Genomic DNA, 24,766 nt, shown 5'->3' with positions numbered 1-24,766 from the left:
AAATGAATGAATGAAGAGAGGGAGGCCTTCACAGATGCACTTGCATTCCTGAGATTTTGTGAATGTAGGAAGTAACAAAATGAGCGACTTCAGTTTCACAATAGGCTATGAATTCTACCTTCAACTCTAGATAGTTGCCATGCTGGTCCGAATACTATTATGGTTGCTAGCTTTTTGAATCTTCCTTTTGATAATAGTAAGCATATAATGAATTGGAAAACTTCAACCCCACTATTACTTCACAGATGTCTAGCATTTTCACATCAAACACTAATATTTCCCCAAGGTTTCTTCTACTGACATACTAGTATTTATAATAAATGATTCCCCCTCTTCAATTTGTAGAGCTTGAGGTCTCAGGAATCATCATTCGTTTTTTTCTGGACTGGAAAAAAGTCTGTTTACATGCTCATATATGGTGGTTTCTAATTCACAGCTCCTTTTGCATGCATTCTGTCTACAGCAGTCCTGTGCAGTAGGCTGGGTAGATGCTCCCCTTCAAAAGTAAGGAAATAGAGAATTAGTAACACTTATCAAAGAGACCAGTGAGATAGTGAGATGGAAGGAGAACTTTTACCTGCTGACTCCTATTCCAGTGCTCTGTCCTATAAAAGACAATAAAAGAAGAACTGGATGGTACTTTATAGTTGACAATGATTATGAACATATTTCAATTTTCAGAGTTTAGACAATGAGTTTATCAGGGTTTAGATGGAAAAAGCTGGAGTCTAGAGAAGGTAAAGGAAATTGTGCAATGTTAACTACTGGTGGAACTGAGTGGGAATCCACGTCTCCTGCTTACAAGTCTTAGTCACTTCTTGTTTGGTTGGTTAGTTAGCTGGTTGGTCAGTTGTTTTAGGACCTCAGATGCACTGAATTGGATGAATCATTTCTTTGGTTCATTTCATGCTTTCCTTACTAGTCCATGCATGGCTCTGTTATATTTAGTTACATAGTAATTTTTATAGGTGATACATGTCCCTGAATCACCACCCAACATAATAGCTGAGACACTGACAATTAACCTTCATGTGAAATGCCTCCCTATCTCTTTCTCCTGCCTCCCCTCCCTGGTCTCACCAGCATACTGAATAGTATATTCATTGTTCCACTGATTTCCTTTTCATATAATTATATGTAAATATATATTTATATTCCTAGGGAGTTTATATTTTTATTTTATTAAACTTTATGAAAAGTATTCATGCTATATGAAATATTTGGGGGATTACATCATTATGTATATAATTTGATGGGCATGTTGTGATTGGAGTTCTTTTTACCAACAAAACTAGGTAATCAGTATACACACACACACACATCCACCATGGTGTGTGTGTGTGTGTGTGTATACATTTATATCATAAAGACTATGTCAAACTATCCAGCTTCTTCAACTGGAGACATATTTAAATGGACTCTACCTATATATTGTATGGTAAAGACCCATTCAATAAATATTTATAGGGTGCCTACCATGTACCAAGAGGTACTGTACTCTGCTGTGACACATCCGTGCAAATAGATACACTCCTCTCCTCCTCCCAAATATCCCTGATCTCATGGAAATAACATTTTATATCTGGACAGAAACAGACAATAAATAAAATACATATGCAAAATATACAGGATGTTAGATGATAAATGTTCGGGAGAAAAATCATACAAGGCCTTTGGGGCTTGGGATTTGAGATATTAAATAGAGTGCTCAGCGATGAACTGGGGCTGGGGTGAGTGGGGAAGATCCCGATTCACGGAGTGACACGGAGGTAACTTGTGAAAGAGCTCAATCAGAACAGAAGTAAACTCTTCGACCACCCCCACGCTCAGCCTAGTATGTGTGCAGGGTGATGGGCTCTGTCGATATTGATGGCCCCCGGAGGGACAATGGATTTTCCTCCCACTTTTCTTTCATCTGGCCATCCACTTGGCTAACATCGCCCTGGCAGCGGACGCCGCACCTGCACGCCTCGCGCGACCACTACCCGAGGGCACTTTGCCGCCGCGGTGCGAATCCCCGAGCACGCGCGCGGAGGGGCTGGGCGTGAGCCGCCTGCTGGCCGCGCCCGGGCCCGCCGGGGACGCGCGCGCGTGCTCGGCCCGCGGCCTCTCGGCAGGGACGCGGCCGGGAGGGCGGCGCGAGCCCCGCTCGGCGGCTGCTGCGGCGGCTGGTGTGGGCGTTCACACCAGGGCTGGGAGGAGGAGGAGGTTCGCGGCGAATAGAGTGAGAGAGACATGAGGCACCCCGGCAGGAAGCGAGAAAGAGTTCGGCGCCGGAGTGAGTTGTAGAGACGCGGGGCGAGCAGGACCTGCGCCTGCGGGAGAGCGTGGCTGCCTGGGCTCCTCGCCCGCTCCGCGCTCTCCTGTGTCTGCTTTCAGCACCCGGAGCCGAGAACAGTTCCCGGCTGTCTGCTCCGCCGCCGAGCGGCCGCCGCTGGCGGGCTACCTGGAGCCTGCGACCGGGCTCGGGGGCGCCCTGCGAGAACCCAGGGTGCACTCCACCTTCTCCCCACTGTCGGTGTGCAAGCACATACGGGGAAAGCATCCGGAGGCCTCAGGAAGCCCTGAAGAAGTCGAAGCAGGATGTACCAGGGACACATGCAGGTAAGACATTTCCATCGAACTGAAAAGAAATCTTGGGGGCTAATTTAAGAGCAAAGCGGTTCACCAAGTTACTGTGGTCAAGTGCTGCCTTCACACAATTCAACAAGTGAAGTGGTGCAACATGACCATGACATTTCTGACCAGTGCGATCGGTGAAACTAGACGGTGTTTCTGAGGGTGGGAGACGGGGAGGAAAGACCACCTCGGAACTTCGATTGGCAAGTTTGTTTTCTGTACATTCTCTGAGCCTGTGTCTTTAAACAAGATCAAGGAATCCAAACAGAGGAAACCTGGAGCTGACTGTGTGTTTCCGTTGTAATCCTATTGATGCAACTGGGCATGTATGTCAACTGAAGGGCAAACAATAATAGGAAAGACAAAGCTTTTCCTTCACCATCTGCAAAGGTTTCTTGAGAGTTAGAACACTTTGCACTTTTGTGTTATTTTTTAAAGCGATCATTTTTTTTAATGGTTTGTGCAGTGTTTTTCCCTCCTCCAAATGATAGGACATTGTCACCTACTCCTATAGTCACAGGATGACTTAGGAGGATGAATTTCAAACATATGTCCAAGAGGCTCTAATGTTTTCCAGGGGAAGTGCTGCCTTTGGTTGTTAATGCTCATTTGAGCCGCTGCTTCTCTCTAATGCACTCTGCTCTCTTGGGCAAAATTACTTTAACCTTGACTCCAGTTCTCACTCACATGGTTGGTTCTTATAAAGGCAGGTGTATGCTTTAGGGGGGAAAAAATGAAACACTAACTCGGCTTCCTAAAGTACGAACTGAGCTCTTTTTGCTTTTCCTAATTCTGTGTCTTTTAGAGCAATTGAAAATAGATAAATATGTTGTTTCATTTATGACTTAGTACTACCCAATATTAAATTTCCAAGTCTGTAGGGAAATTCTTTTGGACTGTAATTTATTTTTATATAAAGTAATGTTATATCATATTGCTAAGTTTTGTAATAATTCTGAATCAGCACTATCAGAATTCCAAAAGCATTTACCATATTATTAACATCATCTGTTTTGAAAAACTGTTAAGGGGATTATATCACAGCTGAAGGATAGTAATTAGTGACTGAAATATATTTCTAAATATATATATATATATATATATATATAATAAATGTGATCTGCATGTTTCTTATTAAAGCTACACTAATTGGAAAGTTTGGTAACAAAGAAGCTTTCAAGCAATGACTGCTGAAAAAATTAACAAAGGATGGTAATACTATAATTTTATGCTTCATTTCCACTCAAAAATGATACTTACAATTTTTTATATTATCTATTTATTATCCCTAAACAGTTTTTCTGTAAGAGTAAAATAGGAAGGTTTTAATAAATAGAATCATTCTTCAGAAAATTGCTCATTCACACAAAATTCATAATTGACTAGTTGGACAATTAACAAAAACTTTCCACATAATTTCTTTGTTTGAAAATACAGTTTTGTGATGAAGAATTGAAGCAACAATCTGGTAAATTCAGGAACCCAAAAATAATTGTAACTCAATTTTATGAATATTTCAAGGGAGGATGTTACTGAAACTTGAATTATCTAGAACAATGTCTGAGGGTTTCATTTCACTTTGAGAGAACAAAATGTAAGACTCTGCATGTGCTCCAAAGTTAATGTATTTTTTTTCTTTTTGCTCATGCACTGCTTAACAACAAATGTGATGGCTTGCTATAAAACTCACAAATCTTTGCTACCAAGCTTAATTTGAAAACATTGCTAAATACTGTAATCAATATGCTTGCCAAAATTTCAGAGCACAATACTTTTACCCTATTTACTATTTATTATTAATATTAAACATAAAACTTCGAAGGCTATACTAGTTTAGTAGCTATTAAATGATATGATCGCCTGAGTGGGAATTCTCCCCCCCCAAAAAAAAATAATGCCTATTAAAACCTGATTCACAATTTGCTAACATTTTAAAACTCCAATCTCTTCCCCAAAGAATATTTAGCCTATAGACAAAATCTCCATCATGTTGGTATATTTAGATTAAATAAAGAATCATTTCTTATCAGAAATAGCATCATCTTCCTGGGTTTACCTTACTGTAATCACAAGGGAAAAGAAACATAGCCCAAACACGGTTATTAAAAATAAGAATATATATTTGGTAAAGTAGACCAGGAATGAATAGATTTACTAACATTTCTGCCAACTTTGGTGTATGTTTGAAACACTGGTGTTTCTTAGCTGATACCTTAACACAGGAGTGAAACAGAAAATGTTTGCAATCATTTTCTTTGCCTTCTAATTCTCTGTTCTGTATCCAAGAGATTTTAAAATAAAACGCTTTGTAAATAAACAGTCTGGAGTAAGGGAGGTTTTCACACGAAGCCTTAAAATGTAGTCATATTTAAAACTCCTGTAGTGCCTTTGTTTTTACAACTCAATGATTTTGTACATAAAGTTTATTAATTCTTATACATGCGACCACTTCATCCAGTTTACTGTAGAAACTGAATTTGTTTTAGGAGCCACAAACTTTTAAAAAACACTCTGCTAGTTCATTAGAAGATAAAAGTTGACATCTATTACAGGTAGATAAACAGAGTGTATATATTTCTTGGTTTCATAATAAATATATGTCACTGGCATATTTATTAGGAGCAGGGCCCCAGAGTTCTAATGTTTTCCAATTGCCTCACTAATTATTTCCAAGGGGAATTTATCACCCCAGCAACTTAAGCAAACGTTGTTTTTTTAGTGGCTTTTAGACTTACTTTTTTTTCCCCTTTGACCAATGGCGCCGATGGTGATTGAATATACTCAGCATCAGCTCAGACCAAACTCTCTATTCCTAATAGATGATCTGTGGTCTTAATTCCTCCAGTACTTCTGTGTGCTCTGTATTGTGATGCTTCCTTGTATGTGTGCATTAGTTAACACTGCCAATTAAAGCAAAATAATTATGTGGCTCAGTATATTTCTTTAACCAAAAATTTTTTCTGGAACTACAGTTATTAAAGTTATTTTGAAAGGCAGTCAAACAAAAAAAATCTATTTGCAATTGTAACTGATCTTTATTATAAGCATTCAAAAAAGACTTTTTTGACTTATTCAAGCCGGCTGAGGAATCATTCCACACCCTCTGGCTTCACAAGATAAAAATTAAAGAAAATTTAAATGACAAAATTATAAGATTATTAACAGCCATTTTTATTTGTCGTCCCCCCAAAGAGATTTTATGTTTGTTTTTATTTATGACTTTGCTTAAGCTTTTTAAAAAATCTTCATGAAGGGAACAGCTTGAGTAACATAAATTATGTTAATACATTACGTCTGGCCACTTGGGATTCATTTTGATTCACTAGAAACACGAGATAGAAGCCAATGCAAGGTTATAGAATATACAATGTTGTTTTCAACATCTGTAAAAGCTGTTTGTCATAATTGAAATCCTAAGCAAAAGTATAAAATAGACAATATTTATCACAGGTACTTCCACTTCTCTAGCAGATCCATTTTTCCCCTTCTAATGCCACCATTTTCTATCCTGTGTCATTTCTTTATTAACCCTTCACTAACAAAGATATAATTAATAACAGTACACCACACCACATACACACCTGACAGCGGTATTTGCATCTTCAGAGGAGAATTTTTTAAGATTTGTTTGGGACGGGAAGAGGGGTGTTTTAAGGGAATGAAGTAATGCTGGCCTGAGGCTGGAGCTGGCTGTGTTGTGTTGGTTAGGAGTAGCTGCTGCCATCCCCTCTCTCCCCAACTCAAATCGCACCTGCTCTCCTGCTCAGAGTCTTCCTGTGAGCGATAATGAGCATTAATACAATTAATTTATTGTCTGAAGTATTAACTAGACCTCTATTGAAGGAAATTCATGTAAAGTGAACCTGACGTCAAAGTTATGACATCAAGCTTCAGAAAGATTCTGAAGTGCCTTCCGATATATTTACAAGCAAATCATGCTTGGTATGAGTGTAATATTGAGCTTTTAATATTTACAAATTATAATACTTATGGTATAATATTGCACAATATTTGATTTACCTGAAAATTGTATTCCCCAGTCATACCAGCCAACAGTTTACATTATATACTTACTGTAAGAAACACAATATGTTCTTCCTAGATTTTGTTTATGGTTTATAAATATTCTTCCTAAACACATGTGTTTGAAAAAATTTTTCAGCATATGAATGTTTTGACTATAAAATATTTTTAAAATAAAAAATAAGAAAAGGTTAAAACAGAACTTGTTCATTTTAAAATCCTGAATCTCTCTCTTGCCACTGCCAACCTAGGAAACATTAAGATGTGATGCATCATGTAGTCAAAACATCTGGCAGACTGCTTCTTTACACTTCTCATTGAGATCACATGCTGCTAGCAGAGGCATGCGCTAGAGCTGTTTAATGGTTTTATATGCTAGAATTAACTTCTTAATACATTTATGGAATAACTAGTGTGCATTTCCTGCACTAAAGGTGAAGGTAAAACCTAACCTTACATTTTCTTATTAAAAGACCTAAGTCTGATATAAATGTTTTGGGAAATCAAACCAGGACGTAGTATCAAATACTCTGATAGAGAAAATGGGGTTGCCATGTTTCTGAAACATGTATCACCTTTTTATTATTCAGAATTTATAAAGGGAAAAAAAATCATCTTGAACTGCAGCATGTAACTTGTGGATCAGAGACCAGAGTGTTATGAATTGGGGGTCACATTTCTGTCAATTACCCCCTTTATCTCCACCTCACTTAATTCCACTCCCTAGCCCCCTCCTCTGCCATCCTCTTTACTAGGAATACCAAATGGAAGAATTCTTTCCCTGGTCTGTTGAGAAAGGTTTCTGTATCTTATATATTATTATACAGAAGATAGTTGATACCCTATTGGGTAAATATCAAGACCATTGCTGATTGTTCAGAGCTCAGAGTATAACATAACACACTGTCAATGTTGCCTTAATGTCATTATTTTACTGATCCTTATTAGTACAATCTACTACTTTTCCTGTTAAAACTCCATTATGGACATGATCATTCTTATTCTCCATGTGAGATTTTACTAAGTTTCTCGTCCTTATGTGTTATTTTTAGACAATCACTGTTAGAAATTTCACAGATGAAAAATAATGAGCTCATTCAGATAGGAAGAGGCTGCTTATCCGCCATTTCATTCAAGGGCAGCACATAGAATCCTACCAGCAGCTCTGAAATGGGACAAACCTGAACCAAGTGGGAGAGTTTGCACTGCAGGCGCATGCACTGCTCCCCAAAGCCCCTGGTCATGCACAGAGATTTCTGGAACACCAGACAAACCCTGCAAGTGGGTCTTGGTGTAGCGAAAACTTTTTTTTCCCCCTAAACAGAATGCCATATGGTGAACTATGAATCATGGAGATTCCAAGGGAGGATTGGTGTTGCTGTGATGCCTGAAATCTACCTAGGGAGCGAAAAAATTCCCACTCCCACACACCCTCTTAAAAACTATGTAGTTTTTAAAGTAACTGGTATGGTAGAAGAATTCAAAATCATTTCATATGAGTAATAACTAAAGTAACTAGGGGTGTTTGGCTTGGAAAGTAACTCAAGGACACCATGATGACTCTACATAAATATTTGAAGAATTATTGTATAGGAAGGGTATCAAATTATTCTGTGTAGCCTTGAGGGTTAAAACTGCTATCATATCAGTGTGAGGTAAAGTTTCTCTAAGACAATGACAATAAGACTCTGGATACAGCACCCATCCCCACTGTGGTGAGATGCCTACTCAGAGATGGAAGAGGCCTACAGACGGAAGAGGCCTACAGATGGGAGAGGCCTACAGATGGGAGAGGCCTACAGATGGAAGAGGCCTGCAGATGGGAGAGGCCTACTTGGAGATGGAAGAGCTTACGGATGAGCAGAGTATAGGGTCCCTGCACACACCAGGCCTCTGTTCCAAGACCATCACGCGTTGTGGAAGAAATCCAGTGGAAAGCACCATGAGATGGCATGTGTGTTTGCATGTGCATGTCTATGTGTCCTACCAAAAATTGTTGTAGTCGACTGAAGTAATGACCTTAAATAAGCAAAATTCAGCATGTCCTGGGGGAAATATTCCCTAGTTACCTGGAAGTATAAGGGTGAATGAACATCAGACAGAGCCATGAAAGTACCATCATGCAAAGTGATCAAAAATAGTAGAAGGAGGGAAAATATGGAACCTCCCTAAGGAAATGAGAAAGAGGAAAACATTTAAACATCATGAGAAGATGAAGCTGCTAGAGCTGCAAAACATCTTTTTAACCTTTCGCATGGGCGTTAACTGTAACATGCTTATGCTAAATGATATCCTTTGATCATGTGAGGCTGTGCCACCTGACTGGGTGGGTGATGAAATGCCCGTGATACACTTGGGAGCATGTTGGACATGGAGGATCTCAGGTCCCACCCCAGACCTTCTGAATCAGAAACTGAATTTTTCAAGATACCCAATGATTTATATGCACATTAACGTTTGAGAAGCACTGGTCTGAACATGTCTATATAGAAAATAAGGCCTGATCTATTGCACTTGAGAACTTAGCAAAAAGTTTGATGCTGGGGTAGCTTTCTGACACTGCAGAGGCATGATAAGGCCCCTGACAGAGGAGATGACAAGAGCAACTATCACAACTAGGTTTGAATAAAATTTCTTCCTTATATTGACACCATAACCGCCACCCAATTGGTTGTAGTTTTTCCATCTAGAGGAAGCACGAAAATCTATTGTTTCCACCTGAATAAACAAACCTTCAAATATTTAGAGAACTATCATGTCCTCATCCCATTAAATCTTTTCTTCTCCAAGATAGACAACCCAGTTCACTCAACCATTTTTCATAATGACATTTTTGATGTCTTAATGGCTCCAGGAAAGTATGGCCCTCTGAACAAGACACACGGCCTAAGATGTGATCTGACTAGTGCCAAACACTTTGAGATTATTTATCTCTTGGGAAGACGTCTACTCAGACAGCCTAAGATTACATGAGCATCTTTAGACTAACTTGTTCTCTAAATTGTTCAGATGTTTCTATTCGTTGAATATCTTAGGTGTTACCTCACAGGTGTTAGGTCTTTAATACCAGAGTGATCTTGAATCCAAATATGCTCATTAGAATATTCTAGGTTAACAGTTCCTTATGTCTCTAACAGTAGGACTAGTGTTCAGTTTTGAGGTCATAGAATCCTGCATTTAAAAGACTCTTGAAAATATTTTGTTCAACTGTGTCATTTCACAGATAAGAAAACTGAAGTCCAGAATAAGAGGCTTGTTCAAGAAGTCCCACATAGGTAGTTAGAAGAGTTAGTATGGGGCATGAGAGCTGCCTTACCCAGTGTGCTATATACTTTATTTTGATATATATGACAATAAAAAATCTAAGTGAAAAGCAAACACTATAATAAACCACAGGATGTTTCCAAATGTCCAGGTGTTTGACATTTAGTCACAAAAAAAATTGATATTTTCCTGCTTTTCAGTTTTAGTATAACTACTTGATATTTTATGTATTTGGTTTTTGTAATCATTTGGCTAACAGTGGAAGAAAAGTCTAGCCTGTAAGTGAGTTTTAAAAGGTAAATGAGGTGCCGTGAAATGTATCATTTCTTTTCCTAAAGGTGTTCCCCACTGTCTTTCCTTGAACTGACTAGATTGACCATTTGAGTGAACTGGTTTGATAGGTTCTTGGAACTAGCTACCTAAATATACAAATAAATCAATCAGAGGTCGTTAGCTGTAAGCAACAGAAACCAACTCTGAACAATACCCTAACTAAATAATTAAAATCCACGCCACCCAAGAGGTGATCTTCTAGATGTCCCTCTCTGGATGTGGTGCCCTGAGGAGGACACAGCATCACTCATGTAATATTACTGCTGAAAATGCACAGCGCGAATCTAACCATGATAAAATCTCAGAGAAACTCAAGATGAGGGATATTCTATAAAATAAATGATTACGTTTTACAAAAATATCAATATCAGGAAAAACAAGAACCATGATGTTTACAAATTAAAAGGCCAAAGAGATATGACAGCTAAATGCAATACATGATCCTGATTGGATCCTGGAGTGGAAAGAAAATTGTTATAAAGCACACCGTTGGCACAACTGAAACTTGAATAGGGACTAGAGATTAGGTTAGCATTAGTGTTATACTTGGTAACGGAATTGGATCCCTAGCTGTGGCTACATAAGAGAATATTCTTGTTCATTAGAAATATATGCTACAGGGGTAAAGGGGTATAGTATATATAGCCTACTCTCAAGTGATTTGGAATAATAAAAATAATATATATGATATAATTATATATATAATTATATAACGGGGAGAGAGAGAGAGAGAGAAAGCAAACATAGCAAAATATTAAAAACTGGCAAATCTGGTGAAAGGACATTATGGAAGTCCATTGTACTATTCTTGCAATTTTTCTGTAGGTTTGAGATTATTTCAAAATAAAAAGATCTTTTTTTACTGTTTAAAAACAAGTGCGTTGGGGCGCTCACAGACTCCTGGATCTAGGTTCTGGATGAAGGGATCACACAGTAGGCAGGGGCACAGCCCATCGAACTCCAAACCAGACTAGTACGGACCCCACCGCCACCCTCATGGAGCGAGGAACGTGAGAGCTTGCAACGCTCACACCCCGGACTGGACACTGGTTCAGCCACTCACCACTGCTGCTGCTGCCCATGGAACCCAGCTGCTGCTCCCCACTGCCAGGATGAATTCCCTACCAGGACTTCTTCGGTGCACCCCCAAATCCAAGTTCAGAGTGGGGGCAGGTGCCCTATTTACAAGATAGTCTGGGAAAGTTCATATCTGCTTCCCATCAAGACTCCAAAAGTGGGCCATTTTCCAACTATAGAGCTTAGATTTCAGAAAGTTAAAAAAAAAAAAAAGCCAGTGTCCACTATAACATGTTACAGATATTGCTTTTTGAAGCAATAGCTACCTCTCTATCTTGGCAAAAGTCTAGTCTGCCTTGAGGGATAAAAGTTAAAATAACTCTCTTTAAGCCCTGTGCTTCTTTGTTACTACCTGCCATTATGTGCAGGCCTGTAGGAGAATAGCGTAAAGCTGGAGTATATTGGTTATTAAATCATGCAGCAAAGAGGAGCAGAACGATCGCTCCCTCATTCACCAGTGTCCATTTACTGCTCAGTCCTATTCTTTCTGAGAAATTGGAAAGAGCCCTGTGAAGAATTTAGTAATTAATCAGGGAATTAAAGTATATATCATGAACCTTAGTGATAAGAACTTTCTTTCCCTCTATATGCAGGAATTTAATGTGGAAAACTGGGCACATTAGTGTTTCATATTCATCCAAAGGATGATTATAATCAAGATGCCCCATGTATTTGAGTCATTAGTATTGTATTGATATGCAGTCTATTATATAAATCTTTAGGAAGATTTATGTAAGACAGAAAGAAAGTGTTCTTAAGCTTGGGGCAGGATTAAATGAAAATAGAATCTTGGAGATACAAAGGTCTTTAGAGTTCATACAGCACAACTTTGTCATTTTACATCTGAGGAAACTGAGGGTTAGATCTTGATGGAATTAATTCTGTAATTAATTACCTCTTCCCAAAATGAAAAAAAAAAAAAAACAGAGCTGAAAGGCTTTCAATGGCATGCATCCTACATCGCTTAATAATCTCTCGTTTGAAGAGGCTACAAGAACATACCGGTTAAGAGCTTGTAGTCCAGGATCAGACCGCCCCAAATGCAAATCCTGGCTTCACCACATATTGTCTGTGGTGATCTTGCTCTAATAACTTGTCTTCTCTAAACCTCACTGTCCTAATCTGTGACAGGGAGATAAAAAATGTATGCACACATTGTGATGACCCCCACATAGGATTGTTTTTGTAGAGCTGGCCAAGTGTTTCATATACACTGTATGTGGAAGAAGGAACTGAACCACAGTGGTGCCTGTTATACCTGGTTGTTTACAATGGTGGCAGATGCTTGATTTTCTTATTCTCTCACAGTTCTGGATTTTCATTTTCATTTCCCTATCCCCAAACTCTTGCCTTTCATATACTGAATATTCACTCACCCTTTAACATTCCACTATGTTATCCCGAAGTGAGTGCTGCTCTGCGCCCCCACCAGCACTCTCCCACCCTCCCCCACACACACACATTAGGGATATCTTCCTTAATGCTTTCTTAGTACCTTATATGCATCGCTAATACCATAAGTAACATGAGGTCTGACAATTAAGTTCGCGAACTCATCCTAGAAAAAGTGCTACACACCTCATTGCTGAATATCACTACGGTCACCTTCAAAGTACTCTCCTTTGGAAGCTATGCACTGACACCAGCGCCTAGCCCACCCTTCAAAGCAATTTTGGAACTCTTTCTGGAATGGCCATCAGAGCTGCTGTCGTATCACCCTTGATGTCTTGAATGTCATCAAAATGTCTTCCTTTCAATATTTCCTTTATCTTCGGGTAAAGAAAGAAGTCATTGGGGGCCAGATCAGGTGAGTAGGGAGGGTGTTCCAATACAGTTCTTTGTTTACTGGCTAAAAACTCCCTCACAGACAGTGCAGTGAGAGCTGGTGCATTGTCGTGATACAAGAGCCATGAATTGTTGGTGAAAAGTTCAGGTCATCTAACTTTTTCACGCAGCCTTTTCAGCACTTCCAAATAGTCAACTTGGTTAACTGTTTGTCCAGTTGGTACAAATTCATAATGAGTAATTCTTCTGATACCAAAAAAGGTTAGCAACATCGTTGCAGTAAGTTCGCGAACTTAATTGTCCGACCTTGTATAGCTTTAATTATTTGTTTTTGTCAGTCTCCTGAACTACTTGTAAGCCCATCTATGGCAGTGACTGTATTCAATACATCTTTGGATCCCTGGACACTAGTAGTGCTACATACATACTATTAATGCAGTATTTATTTATTGAATGGATGAATTGGTGAATGAATGCATGAAAGAAAGAATAAAAGAATGAATGGATGAAATATTCAAAAGAGTCCTTTGCTATTCTTAATAAGGACCCCAAAGTTGGGATAATCCTCCTGATTCTAAAGTACACAGCCCCAGAATCTGGCCTATTCCCATGAGTATCAGCAGCAAGTGCATACCCAGTGAAGTTTCCACACACTTGAAAGAGAATCAATTACAGGGAAACCTTATAAACCTTATAATTAGATTGCCACTATAATTAACCAACACTCTGCTGTCAAAGTAGTCTATGCAGTTTAATGGGTTCAACCTCTTTAAAGCCTGAGGACAGTCTGGGGCTGCAGATTTAAAATATAATAGATTCTCCTAATGGTTTCTAACTGTATCTCTAACTGGCCGAGGTCATTTGGAATTAGAATCCATGCCTCTAAGGTTCTATACACTGCCTCACCACCTCAGCTAGTTGTCAACAGTGATTTTAATTATAGTGCTAACACACACACACACACACACACACCTGAGACTACAGAACATCATAGTTAAAACTACCCTAGGAGGCTGTCATTGCTTACACTCAGCTGTAAGGGTTGCTTACATCTACACACACACACACACACACACACACACACACACACACACACACGCATTTTTCCAAAGATCCAAGAAAGGAGCTGCACTCAAAATGGTCATCCAGGGGACGTGTCTATTTTGTGAGCCTGTCTAAATATGGAGATTTATTGTGTCTCCCACAGTTACTCTGATTTGGGAGCCTGAGACATGGAAGAGTAATTCTTCCCATTCAGATACAGAGTAAAAAGATTCCCAAATCCCATGTTAAAGCTTCCTTAATAAGAGAGAGGAAGTAACTATACCAGTAACATGTGCCACGTCTGGGAAAATTATAAGAAGGGACCCTTTCTGGGTGACCCAAGTACACAAAGACTCTTCTTTTCCCTGGAGGACACAACCCCACACCCAGGCACACAATTTGGCAAGTGGAGTTCGAGGGTTGGATATCAGACATGACTTGTGCCCCCTCCTCCAGTCATCCTTGCACGAGTAATATATGCAACCATGTGTATCCTCTGAAGGGAGTCTCCTCTACCAACAGTCTAGTCTGGGGGGTGGGGGGGCGGGGACAGGTGTATGATGAAAAGTGTAGAAATGAGCTGTTTTATCAAAGATATTCAAACACAGATTGGACGTAAATTTGCTAATATCTTTATGGAAGAGGATTACTGGCTTTCCTTCCTGCTCTTGGATTCTATTATTATCAGGCCCTTAATTAGAGATACAATGTATCTCTGAGTGTTTGATCAGGGCAGATTTCCCCAGTTATCATGGAAAATAAATTAAAAAGCTTTGCTAATATTAATATACTTGTTATTTCTTATGAAGCCAAAGATCAATCTCTCCTAATACTTCAAAGGTTATGCTGCTTGGGAAGATCCTGCTCTATTTCTCTTCTCCGTTCTGCAAATAACAAACGATATTACTACAAAGCTGTCCCCAATATGGCAGAATTCTCAGCTGTGATAGATACTGATAATCTCTGCTACAATAGTCACTTTTTGTGAGAGTCTCATAAAATGTAATCTTTAGAATGCTTTGGTGAGGTTGGCAAAAGATAGGTATTTTATCTTTGTCGTGCTGATAAAGAGAATGCAGCTTACAGGGTTTGACTGCTTCACCCAAACTTCCTCGTCAAATCGGTTAGGGACTGAGGACCTGAATCTGGGTCTCCTGATTTTTACTCTACTGCTTGAGCCCACGTAGAAAATTCAGTCCACGTCTCCACTTCAGCTATTGCAGAATGACTCAACTAACAGGACAAAAAGAATTTTGCAAGGTTTCTGGAACATTGCATGACCTTGGAGGGTGGAAATCTCTGGTGCATTCTTTCTATCATTTATGCAAGACAGACGCTACATCCATACAGCTTTATCAATTCTCTGAACTCAATATCTATATATATTAACTTAGCACTTTGAGAGTGCTTTTGTGTTTGACGGAGTACACTCTCCTAAGTACAGAACAGCATTGAAACATCCATCTTTTTGTGCAGAAAGCATCCCTAGAATCAGAAATGCCCAGGAGGCCAGAAAAATAATGAGAGTGTGAGATTAACCAGACCTCAGAAGCCCAGTGTAGAGTCGTTGTGTTGCATGTCTAGAGGCAGATTCTTGGGTTGTGTGTAAGCTAAGCCAAACTATCCCCACCAAAATCAGTCACTTGTCTAAGTTTTATTTTATACTTTGTTTGCTATTATAAAAAATTCAAAAATAATATGGTGGTGAACCAATGATTTTGGTTTACTTTAATATTTTCACCTCTATTAAGCCTATCTTTAAAATATGTTAGTATTGAAAAATTAGTTCCTACGTATTTAGGAGAGTTCTCTTAATTTCCACTGCTCTTAGAGATCCTTTTTTTTTTTTTTTTCCCAAGGAAAAAGAAAATACCAACTTTGCTGAAAGAAAACTTCTAAATGGCAGGATCAAGATTACTGTGAAGGAAATATGCATAGATTTTACTAGTCTCAATTGATAGTAAAATATCTATTTAAAATGGAACCACTGTTCCCTAATTTTTTTAATTAATTTTAAACTTTCCATTACTTTAGGAGTAGAAGGCCTAGGAGTAACATTATAAAACATTATAAAAATCAGAATGTGACAGTATCGATCAGCTAACAATGTAAAATTAAAAGTACCAAAATCCTATTTCCTTTCATCATTTATTTTGTTAAAATTAATTTTTTGAGGGATAAACTTCTAGCACATTAATATGACTATGTCCTGGTTTCAGAATCAATGATAAAAGAATTTAAATTTTCTGTGTTATATCCAAGAAGCATTAATCTAATATTCTATTTTAAGAGTTAAGGTACAAGTATTCTGCATCTAGCTTATCAAAAATTATTTTACCTGTGGCTTGTACTGCACATAATTCTGTCATTTTAAATAAATGTTTAAATGGATCATCAGCTAGCCTTTTTGTGGGTAAAGAAATGTTAAAGTAACCAAGCTGAAAACATAATTAGTCTGGCATCTATGATCGTCCTACATATATACAAGCCAGTTCTGTCTTCGCAACTAAATACCATTATCACTAACTGACCACTTCTACCTGATCCAACTCAGAATCAACTTGTTCCTAATCAGACTCATGATCACCACCAACAACCTTCATAACATCCTCAAAATTACCTAAGTTAGCAACCTGGGAACCTTCCTCTCCTCTTTCTGCCTCACTCTCCAAATCAAATCTAAATGCTCTAGCACTCACTTCCTAATTCACTCCTACTCCGCCCTATCTCTCCATCCTCCTCTTGGATCACTTCTTCATTTTTATTTGAAGAGTCACTGTAGCCCACCCAGCGGATCCTTTTGTTGTCAGTGTCACGTGTCTCTTACCACACTCTTTGCTACAGCATTAATTTGATCAGATCACCCTTCTATTTAAAGTTCTTTCAAGGTACACCGTTATCTCTAAGTGGTTTTCCAAGTGCAATGATCTCTAGAATTATCTAAAGTACTTATTAAAAACTCACATTCCTGGACCCCCCTGCAGCCCTATTGAATCAGGTTCATGAGGGAAAGGCTTGGTAATCTGCACTCTACCACTGCAGGTGAATTTAGTGCACAGTAAAATGGGGAAAACACTGGCCTCCAGGATAAAATATGACTTATAAGGCCTACCTATTTGGCCATCTCATCTACAGTTTCCCCATAAGCAAACTGGACTCTGCCTTGCTACATTTTGGTGCTTCCCCAAACCACACCTGGGTTCCATGCCTCTGGCTGTCTCTAATGATAGCCTCTGTCTGACCGGCCACTCACCATATCACCCACTGGGCTAATCCTTGCTCATCCTTCAAAATTCAGTTAAAGGGATATTTCCTAAAAGAAGTCTTCCCTGAGTTCCAGGGCTGGGGTAAGGTACTGTCACAGCACCCTGAGCCTATGCAGAACTCTGTCTCACCTCCTCTCATCCTGCTTTCTGGTAACTTCCCTTGGCTGTGTCTTGTTCATCTTTTAAACCCTGGCACCTAGCACAGAAGCTGTTCACTGTAGGTGAGCAATACATGTTGGATTAAGTCATGAATCATTGAACTAATTCATCTTTTAATTACCCTAAATTAATCTGTTCTGTTTGATTTAAACCTCTGGAGAGTTCAATAGACCAATATAAACTGAGCATTTTATCTGGGCTCTTTGAAGATGGAATGAAATTAAAATATGAAAATGGACTAGGCCCTTTAAAAATCAATTAAACCTGAGCAATGCATTCAAATTCTTGTCTGATTAATTTCAAAGTTTGGGGGCGTGGGGTGGAGCACAGGTATGAGGAGCCAACGAAAGAGTGTGAGCCAGCAGGCAGAAGAATTAGATCCCAGGACGCTTTCTTCCCTAGCTAGTATGTGATTGGGGGAGCACCTCTTAATCTTTGTGAGTCCCAGTTTTCTCATCCATAAAATGACTAAATAGAATATTAATCTTTCTTCAGTACTATAGTATTATTTTATTATTCTAAACAAAAACTTAGTAAATTAGTATTTTAAGATATTACTTAACATAATAAAGACGCAATTTCAGTATATGATATGTAGAGTTTACCATATACATATATATATATATATATATATATATATATATATATATATATATATATACATGAAATTGAATTCTGAGGAAAAACTATTGATCCAACTTCACCGTACATTAGACCAATATATATTTGCTCTACTTTTTCCTAGTTAATTGTAATATTTTGTCATCTGGGTTTGGATTTTTATTTTATCAATTAATTGCATTATTTGCTTGTTATATGAAATGATAATCATCTGTTATTTATCCCCATGCATTATATTATTATGAGTGAAATGGATGTCATAGCAGTATTTGAGAAAATGATCTTCACAGTTTCTTTATGGTTTTCAAAGACCTGGGGAAAATTTTTGAGTGAGGTATTAATCCAAGTCATAGTATTCCTTACTTGTGTGATTGTGGACAAATTTCTTACCTCTCTGAACATCTCAAAGTAGAAAACTGAAGTTGCAATAAGTCATACAAAAGTCAGATTTCTTGATTTCTGACTCTTGACAATAAGAGCATAGATTTGTTGCCAAATTTTAATGCTGAATGCTTAAGAAATACCCTTATGTTATTGAGGGTGAAAAAGGGTTGCTCACATATCCAATTAATGCAGAGTCTCATGAAAACAGAATGGCACATCCCTTGAAAATTTTACAATAAGGTTATCATCATAGAAATTATACCATCAAACTAATAACAGCGTAAGTTAATTGCAGTGAGAAGTATTTCTGTTTCCTTTAATCTATCTGATTTCCTTAGTGACCCCCCCAAAAAAAAAATGTAGATATTGGTGTGCCATTCATCTGATACAGCTGCTGATCCTTTGTAAACTGCCGTTGGTATACCCATTTAGAGAGAATGGAGGGGCAAATATGATAATGAATAAAAACAGGAAACTAAACCCTAACGCTGTGCTTATACCTTAAATCACTGAAATTTCCTTTTCAAAAATTTAAAATAAGGTGACCTTGTAAGTCAAAAGTAGAGACTAGAAACTAAAACTTTATCATTACAGCCAAGAGCTCCCTTTTCTAGGAAGCTAGCAAATTTAATATCTCAGGGCAGTTAAAGTTTTTAAGGAACATTGATTTATTAGAGAACAAAGAAAAAGCTTATCAACTGGGAGGAATATTTATGCGCTTATTCATGCATTCTTTAAGTAAGCATGATTGTAAGTGAATCCCAATCTACATAGAAACCTGAAAACTGAGAGACTTCAAATTCTTGACATTGTTTCCAACTATGACACCATATGGCCTTTACTAGCCTGTTTGATCCATCCCATGGCCCTATCCACAGCTGGTCAGAGTCTACCCTACTTAGTAATGGAAGATTATTTGTTGTTTCTTTCCCTTCCAACCTCTTGAGCACATGATTAAAATAAACCCCAATACATAGAGCTAGAAGATATTTCAATAAATGTTAAGTAAAGTTTATAATATATTTCGACATACTGACCATTCACACCTGACTGTAAAATGTAGTTGATTGCACTTATCTCTGTGGCTCTGAAAACGCCTTTCCTAGTGCAGCCCAGAAACTTCAGCCTGGCTGTGCTGGGTCACCACAAAAATCCCAGGCAACCTAAACAAACTGAATTGGCAACGATCTCCAAGAGCCATCCCAGAGGCAGGGGGAGCCCTTTGAGAAGCGTAGCAACTGGATGTCACCAGAGAGGACAGGCAGGCATGGGTGACAGGCTTGTTGGGAACTGTCTAAATGTTGCACCTCAAGCTTTCTGTGAATTGGTTTACAGCTTTTCAGAGCAGCAGCCAGCTTCATATTACAGTGAATAAGGTCTCTAGGCCAACAGAAGCCTTCTCCTCCCTAAAAACAGACCAAACAAAAGGCAGGTTTGGAAATAACTGCTCTGTCACAGTGTTTGCATTGTCTTTAATCAGAGCTTTTCACCAAAAAAAATCATGTTCTGATTTATATTGTAATTTAGGTTCATGATACTGTTATCAAGTCAGAAGGTCAGGTTATATCACTAACACAGTCACAGATTGCTAGTTGCTTGGTATTTCTGGTAATTGTCAGTTACAACTGGTTAGTGGTAGAGCCAGGACTCACCTCCCAATGCTACATTCAATGTTATTCCCTTTCCTTTTGAAAATGTTTGCATGAGCTATGCACTGGCCAAAATGGCTCCAGCCAATTCAATAAGGTTAACACAGACCCACCAAATGATGGAAAAATTAAAAGTATTAAATTAATCATATCTGCAATTAACATATATGTTTTATTCTCATTCATATGAGAATATGGTCTATAGGATGCTACCTACATACCATATCAGAATACTACCTTTGGAGGAAAAAGACATTATCATGTAATGTATGTGTTCCATATAGTACCTGACATACTATACAACCATAATAAATATAAATCACTGAAATCCAATTTATTTTCTGGCCACACTCCCAGGAAAGCTTATCTGATTTCCAAACTGTGGGTGCTAAAATAAAATCTGAGAAATACAGAGCAAAATAAGAAATAGATCTTTTCAGCATATCTGATATCTAACCACCCTGAGTTCTTCATTCTTCATCTTACTATTTATTTTGAATCCTAATCCCTTTCTCTGAACCTAAACCTTTTCTGAAAGGTGCATATCCTAGCCATGTTAAGATAAGCAAATGTTATCCATCCATTCATTATCAACTACTTTGGAGTGCCTCCTCTTTTTATAGAAATAAAGCTTTATGATAATCCATCTCATTGGAGAATTTAAAATTTACCTGAAAAGACATAAGAAGACTTATATAGGAAGATCAGATGTAAATAAAATAAGGAAACAGTTCACGAATTTTCACAAGGCAATATAGTTAAATGTGAAGTGTATGGAAAATAAGCATTTAAAAATGTGGGTCAGTTGCAGGTGATTTATAGAAATAGTACACTCAGTTTGAGAGTAAATTAATAAACCACATATAGAGAGTTTTGTATTAAGCATAAAAAAATAGCCCCCAATCAAATAAAATAGTTTAAAATTTTTTCTCTTTTGAAAATGACAGCTTTTCACATAGTTCAAACTGGCCACAACTTTAAACTACATTTCAGGAATGTATAAAGGGAGAGACACCTGAGAAGGCAGGCTGGGGCTGGGAACAGTGATCCATATTTTTTCACTGTTATTTCATAGCCTAGATGTTATGTGAGGGAAAACGTCCCTTTCCCAAAACAGCGGAGAGAAAATCAAAAAGATATTTCTGTCTGGGGATAGGTAAACCTTTCAGTTTGGTAAACTGCCTTTTGAAGCTATTCATAAGCCAAAAGTATATTGGCGTATATATTCTCCTGATTTCCTTCATACCAAAAAATTAAATTCAAATCTGTGAACAGATATTTTTTCCTTTTATCATGACACAGCAGTTTACCTTATAGCAATTCTCTCAAGACAGAATCTTTTATAGATATTAACCTAGTATAAAATTCCATTTTGGAAATATAACTTCATATACAAATATAACATGTTAATGAATATTACTCACTATTTTTACAATAAAAATTTTTAGTACTAAAATTTTAAGTTGAATATTTGGCCTTATGAATCAGTAATGCTCTTATTCTGGATTCTGATTAAGTGTATTGATTAACAAAGCAAACAACCCAGACAATAAATGAAAAATTATTTTTATTTATAAAAAATGTTGACATTGATGCAAATAAATTAACTAAAATAACAAATAGCAACATTTAATATAGTATTTACATCCTAAAAGTGATAAAAATCCATCAGCAATTCTCTGTCTGAGTCCTTGGAAGCTCAATGTCCTTCACCTCAGAGGTGAAGGTCAAGGCCAGGAGTTCACTGAGAGCAAGTCACTACCAGAGATAACCCTGGCTTGCTCCAGCTGCTCTGGTGGTATATGTCTACATCTTCTGAGAGAGAAACCAGCAATAATTTTCTATCATTCCTGGATAGATAACCCAACTAGATATATTCAAGGACAAACTAAACAACCAAATTAAAGGTCACTTGGGGATAAGAGTTCCGTGTAAGCACCTTGCAAGTTTCATCTATTTTAAATTAGAAATGTCTTAAAGACAGCAGCAAGATCTTCAACATTCACATATAGAGAAAAATTGATATAGGTACAAAAAATATTTCACAGGTACTGAGCTAATATTTAGTTATGAGGAAGTTAAACAACAGAGCTAGCAGGAAGGATTTAGATGAAACTTTGAATGGTATGATCTAACAATTGATCAAAGTCATTCTCCATGGTATGTCTTACCACATTTTCCTGGGGCTAAAACTGAGATACTAGAAGACAATGAAGGATATAATTAAGGACATAAAGATGAGATATTTTGTGTTGTTGGTGGTGGTGTTATAGCATTTACTTCTTGCTTTTTATGGAAAACAATATTTTTTCCTCAAATTAGTCATACCCATTTCTTGTTGCCTAAATCGCTATTAGTCATTATTTTTCTGTTTCTATACACTTAAATCCAAATACCCCCCTTATAGTTTTCTATAATTCCTTTGTTGATTATTCAGTTAAACTTTTACTCTTTTATTTATTCATTATACATTCATACAGTGCCTACTATATGTCAAGACAAAAGTCCAGACAATTCATTTCAAATTTCTTCCACATTACCTCCCATTCTTCTCATTGGGTCCTGACAACTATTTGGCTTCCTCACCTGAATAGTAAGGAGATTAACATACAGAATGATCTGAAGGCCCCTCCAATTCTGACATTCTTGTTCGATGCAATAAGGCATGAGGGATGTTGCCTTGTTTTGGTTTTTAATAATACAGGATGATTAGCACTTTAAAGAACATCTCACTGTAGGAGACAATTTTGGAAGCGTGTACCATTAATGGAGCGTATTCGTCTCATTCTTCTCCTGATATACTGAGAACAGATAGTATGTAACATCACATCAGAATTTAAAAAACAAAAAAGCTTATTTTGGAGAAAACAAGTTTTCTGTAAATTATAATTAAATTCCAGTAGCTCATTTTCGAACCTGGCAAAGGTGGGATTTGAGCCCAGAAAATCTGTCTCCAGAGTCCATTCACTTGTGTACATGTTCTTAAACAAACATGTTTTAAGCATTTATCAGAGTGTCAGCGACACAGGATGCAAAGATGAATGAGGTACGGTCCTGTCCTCAAGGGGTTTCCAGAGCCAGCTCATCTTTCAGCACAGCACTACTCTAAACTCTGCTAAGGAAGAAGACAGAGCCCTTTGTGCTCAGAATCCCCACAACGCTCCGTCCATTCCTTCCTCACAGCACGGTTACAAGTGGGTTATTGTTATTTCTGTGCACCTCTCAGACTCCTTGTCTGAAAAGAATGTACCTTGTTTGTGTTTATACTCTATGTTGTGCCGAATAAAATGGTTTTAAAATAATGGCTATTATACACTGATGTTTATGTGCAGCAAACATTTTATGGTAAATATAGTGCAAGGGTGAAATAAGAGCCTTTAGTACAATGGCTGCAGTTGCAAGATCAAAATCACCATAATAATCCCAACTCAGATTTCAGGGTGTTTTTTTTTGTGTTGTCTTGTTTTTTTCCCTACCAGAAGAAAACAGAATTTAATGGAAAGAGATTGGCTTATTTTTTCAGTAAGTAAATAGGAGATAGAGCACACTTCTTGATATACCTTTTTAAGTCTATCCTTATGTGACTTAAGAGTTTGGCTTCTGTTAAGCCAGGCTACTTTCTGTGGCTTAATTTTTTTAACAAATTCCCAGATTTAAATTTCTGGCATGCTTTCTGGAAACTATAACCTCTTAGCTTGTTTTAAAGTTTTAATGAAATAATAGCTCTGCATGCCTGTAATTTGGGAATTTTGTGTCTCCTTTCTTTGCCTTTTCTTGGCACTGAAGTCATGTACATTGTACATTGTTCCTTTAATTGAAGCACAGAATTCAGAAGGATATTCTTTCCCCTCAACTAATAGTTTCCTGAAACCTGCTGACATGTCAAGGGGAACATAAAACACATTTCATTAATTTTCATTCTGCTCTCAGACTCTTCAAGGGCATAAGGTTGAATGCTTTATCACATTTCCCATCTGATGGTGCTAAGATTTCTCAATTCCATCAGCCCACACTGGCAATTCTGGCAGTTCACAATGGAATATGAAAAACAAACATGCTAAAGAAGTTCAACAAAACTTAAAAAGCAATTACAGAATTAAGGTTTGATTTTTGTCTGATCATAAAAGTCATATATGATCACTGTAGAAAATTTGGACAATAAAGAAAGGTAGAAATATATATAAAATCATCCACAATAAAATAATTAGTTTTTTAGTCATTTTCCTGAACTGTTCTTTTTTTAAGTAAAGGTGAATATTCTCAAGAAACCATGAAATAGTAATTATATTTTATTCCTGTTACATGAATAACAATAATAGTAGCCAAATTTTATAGGATGCTTACTATATACCAGGCATTCTACTAAGCATGTCACATACGTTATTGAACTTAATTTTCTCTGGAAATGAAGCTCTAAGAAAATGCTTTGTAGTTCCTGGCCATGGTTGAAGATGCCATGTAGAGTCCTAGTCACACAGGATCCAAAATAGTGGAAAATAAGTATTAAAATTATAAGTTAAAGATTAAGACGTAGATTTAAGG

General features: G+C 37.6%; 1 protein-coding gene across 9 annotated transcripts in view; it reads left to right on the top strand.

The window, feature by feature from the left end:
* Window positions 1-2,094: 2,094 nt before the first annotated feature.
* PEX5L (peroxisomal biogenesis factor 5 like) overlaps window positions 2,095-24,766 on the top strand; it is a 203,524-nt gene continuing 180,852 nt past the window's right edge. For 6 of the 9 annotated variants that reach the window (XM_088794550.1, XM_088794546.1, XM_088794544.1 and 3 more), the window contains exon 1: window positions 2,096-2,604. In XM_088794550.1, the coding sequence (XP_088650676.1) occupies window positions 2,584-2,604 (21 nt within the window). In that variant the 5' untranslated portion in view covers window positions 2,096-2,583. Of the gene's footprint in view, window positions 2,605-24,766 lie in introns of all 9 variants that reach the window. The other 3 variants (XM_088794548.1, XM_088794547.1, XM_088794551.1) reach the window with 2 other exon arrangements.

Source organism: Rhinolophus sinicus, chromosome 17 (assembly GCF_057876585.1).
Source record: "Rhinolophus sinicus isolate RSI-liver-muscle chromosome 17, RSI-T2T, whole genome shotgun sequence".
NCBI lineage: Eukaryota > Metazoa > Chordata > Mammalia > Chiroptera > Rhinolophidae > Rhinolophus > Rhinolophus sinicus.
Note: the sequence above shows the minus strand (reverse complement) of the source record. Positions and strands in the feature narration are given on the sequence as shown.